General features: G+C 37.8%; 1 protein-coding gene across 7 annotated transcripts in view; it reads left to right on the top strand.

Annotated features, from left to right (window-relative positions):
• Positions 1 to 16,210, top strand: part of BNC2 (basonuclin 2) — a 430,537-nt gene that overhangs the window by 170,697 nt on the left and 243,630 nt on the right. For 3 of the 7 annotated variants that reach the window (XM_034987946.1, XM_034987950.1, XM_034987949.1), the window contains one exon: positions 2,765 to 2,848. The exons of the other annotated variants lie outside the window; for them this stretch is intronic. In XM_034987946.1, the coding sequence (XP_034843837.1) occupies positions 2,765 to 2,848 (84 nt within the window). The remainder of the gene's footprint in view (positions 1 to 2,764; positions 2,849 to 16,210) is intronic. 7 annotated transcript variants of the gene reach the window in all.

Consider the following 16,210-nt stretch of genomic DNA (forward strand, 5'->3'; position numbering starts at 1 on the left):
TAATAAGGGGCTGGACAATTTATGTCTGCTGTATCCGTCAGTCATGTTTTTGATCATTTCTAGCTAGCTCTCTCACTACTGAGGCTTCTAAATCAAAAGGCCTAATGGTCTAGGTGTGCAGAATTATAACTAATTAGGTTATCAACTTTTATATCCTTTGTGTTTTCCTTGGTACATTTTGATGAATTAGGAAACAGAGCATGCTTTCCCCTTAAATATTTTTCTTTATCTGATACTGCCATGAAGTGGGGTGGGTGGGGTAGGAGAGGACATCATTAGACAGTGAACCCAACAGTACAACTGTCCAGTTTTAAGTCTCAATTTCCTCATCTTTAAAATACAGGAGTCCATTTACCTGGATCCTGATGGATTTTCTTCTGCTCTGAAACCCTAGGATTCTGTTTGAGAGTGCTAACTCACGTCCCTCGTGTAGTTCTTTTCGTAATTTGGATAGCTGAAACATTCTAGTAGCCTGGCGCTGTTTCCTTCCAACTTATTCACAGACCTTTTTGTTTTCTCTCAGAGACTGTATTTCTAAGCGGTTGAGGTTGTAATCAAGGGTAATTGTCGCTGTTTAACTTTCTCCTTTCCTCTCGAGAGTGTTTATAAAATGCGTCCTGTGGGGTGGGAGGTGATATAAAGGAACTAGCAACTTAGTATTGGTGACACAGTCTAACAGTGTTAAGGTAACTGGGAATTTGTTTTGTGTACATAAAGTATTCTTTACACTTGATTTGCAGTATATATTCTGGCTCATGGAATGTGCTTTAATCAGTTAAGTAGTCACATTTATTGAGGTTTTATCGGAAGCTGTGCGGGGGGTTTGTTTTGATGTGAAATATTCGAAGATTTATTTTTCCCCAGTTCTGTTGCACCTTAGGGAGAACTACTGTTGCAGAACTCATTAGTGCCCCTCCATTTGTCACCTGAGGGGTGGTATCAGCATCAGTCTGTGTGTGCCCCAACGCACATAGACAGTGTTCCTGCTTGTCTCTGTGCCCCATTTCTTTCTCATTCCTCAAGCTAGAGGATAATTTCACATTGCGTATGTTGTCCTAGACCGCAGAGCAAGTAGTGGGTCCTGATAACACACTTTCTCCACTTCCTTTGTCTTTTTTGTAATTTCTTTCATATGAAACATCAACAAATGCCTCTAGATGAGAAGCCACAACTTTTGCATGTTTCTTGTTAACTTCTTTGAAGTATGTTCTCAGTCTTCTCATTTCTTAAGTTTGGGAATTACGACTTTCTAGTATGGGACCCTGAGCTCTAGTTATTTACCTACTCGGAGCCTCTGGTTTTTTTTTTTTTTTTTTTTTTTCATTTGTCAAAGGGAGATGCTCATAACCCGTAAGATGGTTGCAAGGGAAAAACCAGGTTAATCCATGTGTGTAAGGTGCCCACATGGTGACTAGCATATCACAAGTGCTCAGTAAACGTGACCTCTCTTGCTTCCCCTCTTGGGCCCCACTGTGAAATTTGTGGGTGAAGAGTGGTTAAGTTCAAAGACAGGTGATAATCTGTCCATGTCACCTTATGGACATGAGCAAGAAGAAAGAATGCGAGACTTAAAAAGAATAGGAGAGTTGGTCCCAAAAATGTCTGAAGAATTGACTGAGTGCTTTTTTACAACATTAGTAATATTCACTGGTAAACTTGCTAAGTGGACTTTATTGAAAACTGTTTAAATTTAGAGAAGTGAACTGATTTATTTGTGGGTCGAAAGAAAGAGGGAAATATCCTCTAAGGCGGTACACTTGGCTGAAAACTGATCTCTGAACAGAGAATTGACTGACACAGATGATCCTAAGTGGAGCTAAAGCACAGAACAAAACAGCAAAGGTGGGCCTTGATAGGGAAAGAAGACAGGTGGAATGAAGCTGATTGATGGATTGAGATTATGATAAAGATAGTTGTATGATTAACAAAGATAGTGTGTGTTTGGAAATACTGAATAGTGATTCAGAGAACTTTTTTAAAAAGCGGAAACAGGTTTAGATGGAATCTAAGTCCTTTTGTCTTTATCTCAAAAAAAAAAAATCTAAAATGAAGTAAGCAAGTAACAGTAGGCAATATTTTGAGATGAGATCGCCTAATTAAGATAGTTTTGAAAGGGAATCTTTAGTGGCTTTCAGTATAGAATTTTAAATATAGAGAAATATTCTAAATTATTGCTATTTTGTTATCATTTTTATTATTGGAACAGACATAAAATAAGCCTGTTAAAATTTAGAGATCATGAATAAATAAAAAAATATTGATAAAGTCTGTCTATGCTAACCTTTACCATGAATAGGAAAAATAAATTTGAACAGGAATTTTAACAGTGGAAAGGAACTTTAGGCATTAGAGAATATGGTGTTCTTCTTCATTCTCACATAAGAAAATTAAAAGAGGGGAAGAAATGTCACGTGTCAAGTAGAGATTCTCTGTTTCTTTTCCCCTGTACTTTAATCTTCTCTCCTCCTTCCATCCAGAGATATTTAGTACATGCCTACTTTGTGCTACATGCTGTGAATACAAGGGGGAATAAAAATTTTGTGGATCTTTTCTTCTTAGAATTTGCCTTCTGATAGTTAATAAACTTGGTTACATGATAGTCATAATATATTTGACCTACTAAGTGTCAAAAACCAATGGAGCCACGATGGCCTGTTTCATACTTGCAGTTGGAATGTCCCTGCTTCTGTCTGGGTCAAATGTATTTGTGTGTAGTTCTCAGCAACCTCCACACCCAGCATCTAACTTGGCCATATTCCCCCAGGTTCCAGTGGCATGTGCTGGCAGAGTGCTGGGTGCAGACTTTTGCCCAAACCTGGAGGAGCCAGACCAGAGGCTGGAAGTCCAGGTTGGAGTCTTACTGCTTTATTAGTTGGGGGTGGTGTGACAGAAAGAGTGGTCCCTGGAGGCCATACAGATATATCAGTGTCATCAGGAGATGGACAACTGTTGAGACAGGTGTAAAGGAAGAACCGAGGTAGCCTGTGTGCTACAAAGAGTCCTTTTCAGGCTAAACTGTCTGTAACTGGAGATAATTCATTTATTCATCCATTTAAGAAACGGTACATATGGCAGTGGACAAGAACATGGTTTCTAAAGGCTGGCTGCCTAGGTTGACAAAAGTTACTGTGAGACTTTTGGCAAAGTCACTCAGACACACTGAGCTTTAGCTTTCCCATCTATAAAATGGAGACTTACCACCCAAGGTGATTATGAGGAGTAAATGTTCTAACATATACCTAGCCGTTAGTATAGGACCTGGTGCATAACGGGCACTCAGTTAAGACTAGCTCTTGTCTTTTCAAAGCATTGTTATCACGTGCTTGGTACTGTGGTAGGCACTGGAGATACGTGGTGTGCAAGTCGGGCTTCCTGCATGATGGTTTCTCAGCTCAGGAGAACAGAAGCCATTAGGCACCGTAGTAGAAAAGTATGATTGAATGATAAGTATCTTCCCTTTTCATGTATGGGGAGATATGTCCTGTGATAGAGTATTAAGTTCATTAGCCAAGTGAAAGTACTTAGAATTCAGTTCATGTTATGTGGTCTTGGGACATCAGAAGTAGTTCGGTGTATCACAGATGAAAAATATAAAAATGACACCTTGGTCAAAGACCTACCTCTACTTTATGTGCCATTTAATATTTAAGGAATGTGTGTGTTACTAATGCAGAGATGCTGGCTTAAGTTGTAACGTGGGTGGCATCCCCTAGCAGGAGCAAACACATACTGTTTTTTTTTTTTTTTTTAGGACCTGCATTTGGCATCATTTTCTAAATTTTCAGACTTACAGGGTGAGCATGGTGAGCTTGGTTTTAACCAACTGAGCCACCCAGGTGCCCGTGAGCTTGGTTTTAAAGCATTTTTACTGATTTAGACGCTCCGCATTAGAAAGAATAGTTTTAAAGATTGACTTCTTCACAGTTGCAGAGAAGGTGGAAGTGGTGGTAGGAGGAGGTTTCAGTTTTTATGGTACTGAAGAGCATACCATCTCTTGCACACCTGCTCTTGGCCTCGGGAAGACCACCTGAGCTCTGCTGTGCCACAAGCTGGTACTGTTTGGGTGGTGTATGGCTATGCTACAACAGAAAAGCAGGTGTGACGCATATGAGACGTGATCATGTATTTCCCAGTTTTGGAAAGCGAACAGCTTTTGTGTGACACGCAAATGCAGAGTGATGGAAGACTTTTCATGGAGAGTGGTCTGATCCTTGACCTCTGGGTAGGACGAGTGATGTTCTTCAAACACATCACCTGGAATGGTCTGTCATGGGTGGTGGTTGGAGAATCTGTTTGTGAACTTTGAATTATGAAGCAAAGAGCAATGGGTTTTGCAGATGTGACTGTGTGAAATAAAACTGAAAGAGACCAACGGAGCATATTATTTTAACATACCAAGAGAGAAGATGTATATTTACTAGTTTAAGTGAAACCCTGGTTGTAGGTAGTTAAACATTTGTAGAGTTGACAATTCATCACGGTCCTTGCAAAGAAGACCAAGCCCCCGGGCAAAGAAATGAGTCTCATTTTATTGGACTCCTCCTCTTGCAACACCATTTTGGCAGACCGAGTGGAAAGGTTGAATCTGTTCAAAGAGTCAAGTGTGGTGAATTGGTGCATTAACTGGGACCCATTTGAACATTTCCTTCTCTTTTTCCTCTTCCTTTCTAAATATGGCTTCCATACATTTTAATGATATCTGGTACATATCCACATTATGTCAGTCATAAAAAAACCTGACACTTAATATGTTCTTCACCAGCTAACAATTTCACGAGTAGTTTTTAGCTTAGAGTCCTTTCATTCTTGCTATGGCATGTATCTGGTCTTTTTTTTCCCCTAAGAAATGAGGAATTTCTTAGTTTGTAGTCTAATTCTGCACTCCAGGGAATTCACCCTAGGACGTGCCAGAGGCATCTATTTTCCCTGTTTGGATCTCAGGCTGTCTCCAGGGCCAGGCATCATAACCACTAGAGGATTTGCTGTTTTGGCCTCTTGATTCTGAGAATAACCTCTTGTACACCTTGATTTAGGAGCAGTAGTTTGTTTATATCCTTTTCTATGAAGGATTTTCATTTAGACACACAGCGCCCATATCTGATTTACTTTTCTATTTTGGCTGACATAATTTCTCATAACTGGTGGAGTCCCTTTCTGTTCTTACCTCTTTCCTTTTCACTCTTTTTTCCTATCCCTAAAATTTCAGATGGCTTAGCACCTTTATTGCTTAATAATCCCAAGATCCCTCACACACTTTCATGAACATATCTTTGGTTTTGAATGACTGTTATCCTGAAGTCTGTGTCTTACTTGACTTTTGCAAGGGTGTCTGCTGGCTTTTCATGTTAATATGCTTGATTTAGAAAAGTAGCTGGAAATCAAGACTTTGATTCACTAATTTTATTGATTTTCCTCAGTGGTTTTTGAAGTGGGTATGAAACTGTACTTTCTTTTGCCTTGGGAGGTTAACTGATGTATATTAGCAAAATATTGTTCTCTTATATAATTATTTTCTAGGAAGTGGTTATTGTAGTTTAGACTTCCCTTAATTGCTGTTAAATATTATATTTTCAGTCAGAGAAAAGTTACTTTTTAAGTCTAACTCTGCCTTATCCTGTATTAAGTTGTTACATCTGACCCAATACAATTCCTTTCTTGATCAGGAATTCAAGATGTGGGGCTAACTTGATATTTTTCACCACTAAAGTGCTTAGAAAATTAGAGTAAATAATGAACCAATATTTCAGTACCAGATTAGACACAATTTACTGTGATGTTTCATAAACCACAGACTCCTTTCTTCTGTGAATGCGTGAAGGATCACTTTTTTTTTCCCAGACATACCGGGGTGCAAGTGTAAATTTCCATAAAATTTAAATGAGGTGCTTCCTGTAATTAATGAACAATTGTGGCTGCTCTCTAGTCTGCATTGTAATTAACCGTGATCAGGCTTGTTTAGTGATGACACTGTTCCTGTAATAATTTGACAAGCTACTGTGAATTTGCCAGGTTATTAAACAACCTGCAGCATTCACTTATGGAATCACAGGGATGAGCTTGGCGGTTGCTGCTAGTTAAATGCAGCATAAGGGTGAACTGAAAGCTGCTTATTGAAGTCTATCGATCACCATGACCAGATTTAAATTCCTATGATTTTGGAGAAGTTAATTAATTTTGTGTGGGTTGTCTCGAAAACTTTTTATTGCATAATAAACCTGCTAGGGCAAAGCTGGTCATTTTTATGAACTCATAATGAAGCCAGCAAATTTTCTATATTATTATCACCAGTATGAACCAAAAAGAATTTGAGGTGTCCCCTTTCCACCCTATTAAACAGGTATGATTATTTAAAAAACAACAACAAACTGTTTCCTCTCCAAATTCATTCACAACATTTAACATTCCTCTAATACAAGTTCACTGTATTTGTGTGTGTGTGTGTGTGTGTCAGAGAGAGAGAGAGAAACAACAGATGACCTTGTGCTGAACACAGTCATGTTGCAGGTAGAGCGAGCCATCTAAGTGGACTGGTAGCCTTATGTCCATGGTCACTAGTGCACCCGCCTTCCCCAACCCCCCTTCAGGTTAAGAACTGTTCAAAACCTTACTGTCTAGTTACTGTGGTGTCTTTCATTCAGATTCTGTTTATTGACTAAACCACAAGGATTCCTGCCCAAAGTACCAGGCGGTCTATGCTTGACTGATTTTGATTTTCTAACATCAGCCCTGGGGTTTATTTGAAAAATGTACATACACTGCAGCTTTAACAAGTCAAGTGACTGCATGTTTTTGACCACGGAGTAGAGTATATCTGAAGATCATTAAATTTGGGTGGGGGGGAGGAGGGGTGGAGAATAAGTGTAGTAGTCATTGTACCATTGCAGAATGTGTGTGTGTGTGTGTGTGTGTGTGTGAGTGTGACACATGGTTTTTGTCTTTTCATCTTCTCCAAGAGCCAGAAAGTTTCCTGCCGTTCTCTTTCCAGCTATTGACAAATGATTGCCAGATGTGAGATCTTTGCAGTGCTCTTTCCCTCAGCAAACCTGCAGCGATGGGATATTTGATTCTCCCTTGCCCATTTCATCTCCTTTCCACATCTGCCAGGGACACACAAGCAATACATCCCTACATGAGAGTTTAAAGTTTATCCAGCCCCTTTTTCCCCTCGATACAGTGTTTGGAGACAACAGAATGAGGTCCATATGACTCTCTCCCAACTTCACTGTATGAAATTAGTTGTTTATTTTACTTATCTACCTCTTAGTAATTGAACTATTTCATTTTAGTTTCGGTCCATGGAAAATTTGATGCAACTCTGGGAGTGTTAAGAGTTTCCTATTGTTGTCTGCTTGCTGCAAGTATGCCATCATCTCAACTTCTCTCCGATCGCTTCAGTTCTGATACAAACTAGACTGTTGGTTTCATAGAACTTCCTAGGAAAGCAATTTTAATAAACAACTGTCAAAATATAAGTGTAGCGTGTCTTTAAATTTCAGTAGGCATTTAAGATTAAAAGAGTCTCCTGTGAGGGGGAATATTCAGCTTGTTTGGCTTGATTAGCTTACCCTGTATTTGTGTCCATTGTCAAAGTTGATATGGATGAGCTCCTAGTTTTAATCCCAAATAGTTTATAAAAGAGAGAGTACACTGAGTTTTGGAGGCATCTGAAATTAGTCTGTATAGGCCACACACATAATCATTAACATGCACAGAAGCCTTTTGCATCTGCTTGGAATCTGTATTGATACTGATTTTTTTTTTCTCATTTCAGTTTGAAGATATTTTCCAAAATGCTCTTATAGCTTATGTTCATACTATAGGGTGGGCTGACACAGGTGGCCTTTCAGTTTTCCTATTACACTTTTTGGCAAAGAAAAAGGCCCCTTATTCCCTGAATAAGATCAGCGTTTTTTGTTGTTTTTTTTTTAACATTTAAAAAATAATCCATAAAATGTCTGCCACATGTTCTCTAGTTGATGGAAATGTTTTCCGAATTAGAACTGTAGTATTGAATTCTTACTGTATCAGTGCTAGTATGTTTACTGTTTCTGCTACCCTGTTAGCTACTCTTAGCTACCTGTGATTATATGAATTTATATTTTTTGTGAACATAAAATGATGAATATAATTACTATTTCTGAATTTCATACTGAATAAAAATTTTGGTTTTTTTAAAAAAGAAGTAAATGGCTTTGCCCATTATTAGAATCAAAATAAGGAAAGAGTGAAGTCTACTTTTCAGTATGTTCTTTAAAAAAAATAACCAGGCAACAAACAAAACCTAACAAGCACAAAAACAAAAAGCCAACAGTCCCTGAAACAAATAAATCTTTCTAAGCCTAAGAAAAATAGGTAAATCAAAGTCATCAAGATATATACATGAAATGTGTGCAACTTTTTGTATATCCATTATAGTATACCTCCATAAAGTTTAAAAAGAGAAAAAGGGGTGAAACTGTTTGCCACAAGTTCCCAAAATGTTGTATGTTTCAGTTGGAAGTGAATGCTGAATAGGATAGAAGAAAATTATAGTTGAAGATATAATGATAAGGGGCACCTGGGTGGCTCAGTCAGTTGGGTGTCTGCCTTTGACTCAGGACAAGATCCCGGAGTCCCGAGATTGAGCCCCGCATCCGGCTCCCTGCTCAGTGGGGAGTCTGCTTCTCCTTTTGCCCTTCCCCCTGCTCTTGTGCTCTCTCTCTCTCTCAAATAAATAAATAAAATCTTAAAAAAAAGATATCATGATAAACCATTCAGAGTATTTACTCTCAAAAACAACATGATGATCATAGTGAAGGTGGTAAGTTTAAACAACACCCTTCAGAACAAAATTACCCAAACCAAGAAGGATCCCTGTGGAAAAGTTGGTATTTTTATTGTCCTTTGACATTCCCTGAGGACTGACGCCAGGTTAGGCACTCAGTGGATTCCAGGGGCTGGGAAGGTGGAGGTGAAGAGCTCTTTCATAAAACAACAAGGTTAGGGACTCCTGTGGCGGGAGCCAAGTTCCTCCAAGTGCAGATCACTGCACATCATTTGCCTTTGCTAATGCATTTGCTGGTTTCTCATGCCTTCCTGCTTTTTCCTCAACATGGGTACTCTGGGAGGCAGAGAGGTGCTCAGCAATGGAGGTGTCATCCGGCCCGTGTACCTAGGGAACGTCCTTCAGAGGACGACTTGTCACCAGCCGTCAAAGAAGAGAGTGGCTTTGTGGTCTCTGAACATCTGGCAGCGCTGCACAGGAAGCTGAGGGGGTGTCATTAATTGTGATGAAATAATTTAAACCATCAGGAATAAATGAGGCTGTTAAGCTAAGTTCAGATTCCATTTGCCATGCACATGTGTCTAGCAGCCTGTGTGCAGTTAAAAAAAATTGAATTATATTAGCTCATGAGTCGAAGCGAAACAGATACTGTAAATGAAACAAGTTGCTGTGTGGTGATGACATCGTGTTGAACCACTTCACAGAGTTACAGTTTGTAGGATCGATATATTGAAAGTGGTACATTACTTAATGAATTTTTATATAAAAGCATTCTTATGCGATTGAGGGATAGAGTGAGGACCAGGAGTTTATTGGAATATAAGATGGGTAGGTGGATGGGAAGAAAGAAGCAAGCTATCCGGTGAAGGTGGATTGGGTAGGTGGGGCTCGTAGCCTGCTAAGCCAGACTGGATTGATGCACAGCTCACCTTTCTATGGATCTGGCTTTAGGTACAATATTCATTGCAAGTGTTCTGTGTATACTCTAGGCAGGAGGACAGTTTTTCTCTGATAACCAACTTCTCATGTTCCTTAGAGAGCTTCTGACTCTTTGGGGACATCTACATTGTTTTCTGGACAATGGGGACAACTATCTTGAGTGACAGATTGTTCCTCAAGCAAACAGACATATTTTCAAGGCTTTGCACAATCATGAACACTGATTTCAAATGTAATTTTCAAGTACTGTGGGAAGAGGCAGCCTAATTTCTTTACAAAGGAAAGACTGTCAGGTTTGGAATGTCAGGGCATCTCTGAGGTTTTGAGCACTAAGCTGAGCAATGGTGTGTACATTCCACAGTACATTTCTAAAATAAAAGTCATTCCTTTACACATAAGCAAGGTTTTCAAACTTGAACTTTTATTTAGAAATAAACACAGGATTTTGAAAAATAAAATGAGACTGTGATACAGAAAGCCTCTTTAAAAACCACCAGAGAGGTAATCCCTCAGTCACATCGAGGCGATGGTCCAGCTCCAGCAAGCCTTGGACGAGAGTCATTTTAATACAAACGTTTTACCCCACTTTGCTCCATCAGTCTCCTCTTCACCTCACTGCCTTTTTGTTTTCCTTGTTATGTACCTCCTTTTTTTCCTTCTCCATTTTCTCTTTCCTTTCCATTATTCTTTTAATTCTCTTCACAACCTATTCTGTCTTCCATAAAAGTGAACTGCAGTTCTGTTTTCATTTGTAGTCCTCGTTTTTTTGCTAGTAGTTAAAAGATTAATATCCACAGTTACTTGAATTGTGAACTTAGAAATTTTAGGTTGCATTTTTACATAAATTTGTATGACCATTGGTGGATTTTTTTAAGAAATATGACTAGACCTTGATAAGTTTTTTTTTTTTTTTCTTAAAAAAGGAATGCAGAATACTCAGTAAATCGTCCCTTTTCCTGGACTTTTGAGTGGAATTGTTATTGATGAAAGCCAGAAATTTGTGGCTCCCACTTACCCTTTTTCTTCTTACCCTGACATGAGGACGACATTCAAATCAAAGTACTTGAATTTTCTGACATCTAATAGAGCAACCAGTAGTTAGGAGGTTGCTTCTGTGTGTTTTGATCTTTGGATTTCATTTTAATTGATGAAAAAGAACAGGAAGATTTGGCTTCTTCAGATCTATTTTCTTGGCATTGTTGGAAGGGTTGAAGGGTGGTGTGTATGCATAAGGCACTGTGTCTAACACACAGCAAGTAGTGAATGCATTATTGCTATGATATAAATGTATTTTACTAGCTTCTGTTGGCTAAGCAACTAAGAATTAGCAAGACTTTTTTTCCTGAAAACTTCACATACCGCATCCATTTAAGTTATATTCACTTTTAAAGTTCTATAGTTTTTTCCGTAAGATTAAGGAATCCATGGCGAACACAGGGAGTTTTGAACAAAATACCTATGCTTTTCTTTCTTTCTTTGGAAGAAATCAGTGCATTCTGTAGTGTATTTATTTATTTCTCAAAACAAGTAAGAAAATGATAGTATACTCAGCAGTTGCTTGAAATTTTCTTTTGCAAGAGTCTTAGTAAATAATTAATAGATAAAAAGCAGTTTCATGAACTTAAGTTCCTCCCTCCCTTTTATAATTTAATGGAGTGTGGCCTGGATGCCCCTACATATTTTCAGGACTTTTTTTTTTTTTTTAAGTTTTCTACTGCTGTTGTTACTGTTACTCTCTGCTTAAGTATCATTAAATTCTGGATTCTGTATCGTGAGTTCTATGTATCAGGTACATTACAGATTAAATAAATCTTGGTTGCATGGCCTGAGAACCTACCTACATTCTGTATTCTCTCTCAAAACCACTGTATGAGGGAATGTTACCTAGATTTCAGATAACCAGCTTAACATAAGTTCATGTTGGGAACTGTCAGTATGGATATAAGAAATATTGAGTAAGGTGCTTATTTGTACTTTATGTAAGTTCCTAAGTCATAACAGCTTCATAAATACTTCATGGAAGGAGAAAGAAAAGATAAAGATAGAAAAACAGGAAGAATTTTAATTCTTGGCTTGAATAGAGAGAATTGTATGTGTCAGAATGTGTGCATGTATATGGATTTTGTATATACATGCAATGTATATCTCATTACATATAAATCTGTATATTTTATGTTTATAAGAATGGCTAGCGATACTCTATTTGGATATTTTGAGTTAGTCATAATGAGTAACATTACAGAAATGAGGATTTACATTGAAAACACATAGTCTACCTTCTTCCACCTCCAGAAAAAAAAAAAGGAAAAAACTTCTGTTAGGGTAGATAATGGAATCTCTGTGTGTGAGATTCTTTAGGACTCAGTATTTTTTTCATATGATTTCATAATTTAAACCTGGGAATTATCTGAATTATTTATATAATCTAATGTCTTCATTTTATAGATTTGGAAACCAAGGTGCAGAAATTTTTTAAAACTTATCCCAGATTACATAGTTAGTAAAAACATTCTCCATTTCTAATGTGTCAGAGCCTTGAAGAATACTGTTTACTGGTTTTTATTCCTTTAGAGTTTGTAAGCATTATATGGCAAGGTTCTAAGTTCTTATCACAGAAAATTATTTGACTCATTGTATCCCTTGTTCTGGATACTCTGAGTGAGCATTAATACCAGAAGGCTACACAGTAGCCTTTGGTACCACAGTAATAGTGTTAGCAGGTTCCCTCATGAAAACAGCAGATCCTTCTATCTGATGCAGGAAGTGTGCTAACTTGATGCTAAGAAATGGGATGTTTGGGTCTGGCTTTTTTTCTTTTCTTTTCTAGGAAGTGTGAGTTCGTTATAGAATTTAGGTGTTTGACAAAAGCTAGCTCTTGAACATTAAGAGGTGGAAATAGTTCCATCTAAATAATCCCTGTTTCAAGAAGAGAAATGCCATTACAGACATCTGAAGAATGGAATTAGCCAAGAATGTAAGTGTTACTTTTTAATGTCCAATACTTGCCAGTGGAGTTTCGTGGAGTACAGTGGCAGACCAAGCCCCTTGAAACCCTCGTTTTTATAAAAACCATCTTTAAGGGCCTTTTTGACTAGGGTACTATGTTTGTATCCTATAAAAAGTGAGCTGAATAGACAGTGTTTTTGCCCTCTAGGAGTTTATAATCAAAAACAGACAATATAGTTGACATCTGTTATTATATTAATGTCCTACAAATAAACACTGATCAAATACATAAATAAAAGTTTTATATCAAAGACAAGTAAAAACCTTTTTGCTTGCCCAATTAAATAAGTAAATAGACCTCCTCATCCCCACGCTGAAAGTATCATGGATGATGTAAAATGACTAAACTGGAATAATCCTGACACCAAGATAATCCTTTTAGATTGTTATTTTTAGGGGCTTTCAAAGAGTGCTGGCATTACCATGATGTCACTGATAGCTTTTTGTAAGCAGGTCTGGATTCAGACATATTGTTTTTATCTTTCTGGTTGAATTTTCCTCCCTTTCTGGAATTTTCTCATTTCTGTCTGTTGACTGGTGGTACTTGATATTGTAAACCAACATCCTGGAGTGTACTTTAAAAAATTTATCCAAACCCCTGATGTTAGTAGAAATGATTTTTTTAAAACTAGCAGCCTTTTCCCCCCTTTAAATCACTAGAAACTGCAGGAAAACAAATATAGGAGCTTAAGATTGATGCTATAACAAGATGAAGTTCTATATCCAAAAGGCTTTGAGGGAAATATTGGTTAAAAAATGTAAGTTCACAACTTTGGAATAGACAGATCTGGCTTTAAGTTTGAGTAAAGCTAGACTAACTAAAATCAAACAAATGTTGGCAGGGGGAGATAAGGCATTGAGTTTGATAAAATGTTTTCTTTCTGCATGCTTCAATTTTAATGCAAGGTATTTTAACAGTCACTTCATTTTTGAAGTGTGAACATTGGGAAGTCTAAACATAAACCCATCTTAAAGTTCAAAATATTTTTAAAAAATAGCTATCCCTACCTCAGTGTAGGTGTGTGTCTGTGTAAATTAAAGCATGTGGATGCATAAATTAATTAGAAGAACAGTTACTGATATAAATCAAACTTATTTGGTACACTGATGAAATGAGCATTGTTTATAAGATTATCTTGTTATTTAATCTCTTCTATATAAACCTGGCTGGTTAGCATTATGAAGTAATAATACAATTAATGTGATGATGGTATACTTTTTCTTGGTACAGGCCTGATCCTGCAGGCCTTTCTTGACTGGGATTTGTGTATATAGAGGGCCATCAGAACTGGAAATTTTAATTAGCAAGAATGTTCCTCCCCTCCCCCTCCAGTTGTGTTCTGTTCCGTGGGATACTTTATTCTTTTTGAACCGCTCATCTACTGACCCCAGAAGAAAAAACTGCCTTCAGATATTATTTTCTCAAAACTGTGCAGAGTTCATTACGAGAGTTACCTGCTATCTTCAAGCTGTATGCCGCTGTGCCACTGAGTCTCAAATGAAGAGAAGTTTTACTTATAAATGAAGCCATTAGGAATTTCTTGAATAAACAAAAAAATTTTTTTTAAATCTTTGATGTGCAAAGGAATTTTGCTTATAACTCCTAGTCCTATAAGTCCATGTCTAACATATGCAAGGAACATTCATTACCTTCCATGTGAAAGGGAAAGCACTCCTATTAGCTAGGGAGCAGAAAACAGAAACACTTAAAAAAAACCCCAAAAAACAGAATCCTAGTGCAAAAGAAAATTGTTAGTGTCAGTAGTTAGTACTTGATTCAGGACTTTTGCTGGCATATTTTGCCCTTTTTACTCTGCCTGCTTTCTTCATACCCATCCCCCTTACTCCATGAAGTTGGTTTCTTTATGTCCCCAAATGAAAACTTTGCTTTTGGGAAATTGAATCAAAGATGTGTATTTTATTGATTTTGCTCTCAGGTTGCTTAACTACTTCGTGGCATTCCTTTATTCTTTAACAGAATTTGGTAGTAGTGCCTAATAATTTAACCAAGGACTTGCAGAAAAACAAATGTCGGGGCGCCTGGGTGGCTCAGTTGGTTAAGCGACTGCCTCCGGCTCAGGTCATGATCCTGGAGTCCCTGGATCAAGTCCCGCATCAGGCTCTCTGCTCAGCGGGGAGTCTGCTTCTCCCTCTGAAACTCCCCCCCGCCTCATGCTGTCTCTCTCTCTCTCATTCTCTCTCTCTCTCAAATAAATAAATAAAAATCTTAAAAAAAAAAAAAAAAAGAAAAACAAATGTCACAGGTAATTCCCTCTTGATTTACTTTTATGAATGGAGCTTGATGACTGATAATTGTTGTTACTACCTAATCTCATCTAGAGAATGGATTTATTAGGACAGTGTCCTTCTAGGATTATACATAAGGCAGTTATGATTGTGTATAATGAAATCTTAATTGTGATTTCATTTTGCCATGAACAATCAGGATTTTTTCCCCTCTTTACTGGTCTGTGTTGATGTTAAACACTTCCGAATTGACAAGTCACATATTTGGATATATTATTTTAAAGATTTTTTTCTCATCTTCACGGGAGTGCCACAGATATCTCTGTTTCAAAAGTGATTATCTGTGATGCCATAGCAACATCCCTGGCTGTTAGCAGAATATGTATTATTTCTGTGGTTTTGTGAATCAGTAACCACTAAAAGATTTCAGACCAATCATCTATGAATGGGTTGTTCAGAATGTCCTTAATGAGAGAAACTGTGGCGTAAGACAACCTCACAATACATGTGAGGATACTTTTTCACTGTTACACTTGGCTCTGTTCTGGATTATGCAACTTGGATTTTAAATCACTGTTCTACTATGCAGATGTATTTGATGGAGTTTGGGTCTGTTTCCTGGGAAGCCTTGCAGGACACTACTTGTCAAACCGGTATTGAAATCAGGGGATCTGCTGACTGGAGCCAAGCATATGGTGGGACAGGAAGCTTTCTGGGTTTAAGAGGTGACTAACAGTGAGCTGACTGCTCTTCTCTGCTCACTTATGAGAGCCTGCTTCTCAGATCTGATAGGAAGTAGGTTTCAGAGATTTGAGAAGACAGTATGAGGCTGCATGTCTATTTCTAACTGGGATTGATGCAGATGACTAGAGCATATGAGGAGCTCTGGGGTGTATAGTCTGGCTCTCTGTCAAGTAGAAGCCCTAGTAGCAAAAATAAAGGGCTATAAGTTGTGCCCTTCAGAGTTTTTCTGAGTATGGCTCCTCCATGGGCTGCCTCTTCTGGATGGGAAGATCCAGCCTTCTAGATCTTCTAAGGGCTTTTCTAGTTTCTCTCCTTTTATCATTTATCTTTCCTTTTTTTTTTTACAGTGAATTATGTCACTATCTTATCTCTTCATATATTTTGGTACATTCAGGTGTAAACTTCATTTATACATTTTAGGATCTTTTGGAGAGCTGACTTAACCTAGGTCCTCCTGCAAACAGATCATGAGATACTGACTTACATGAAGGTACTTTGTTCGGGTAGATT

The sequence above is a fragment of the Mirounga leonina genome, unplaced genomic scaffold, assembly GCF_011800145.1.
Source record: "Mirounga leonina isolate KUSES-001 unplaced genomic scaffold, KU_Mleo_1.0 Mir_447, whole genome shotgun sequence".
Classification (NCBI taxonomy): domain Eukaryota; kingdom Metazoa; phylum Chordata; class Mammalia; order Carnivora; family Phocidae; genus Mirounga; species Mirounga leonina.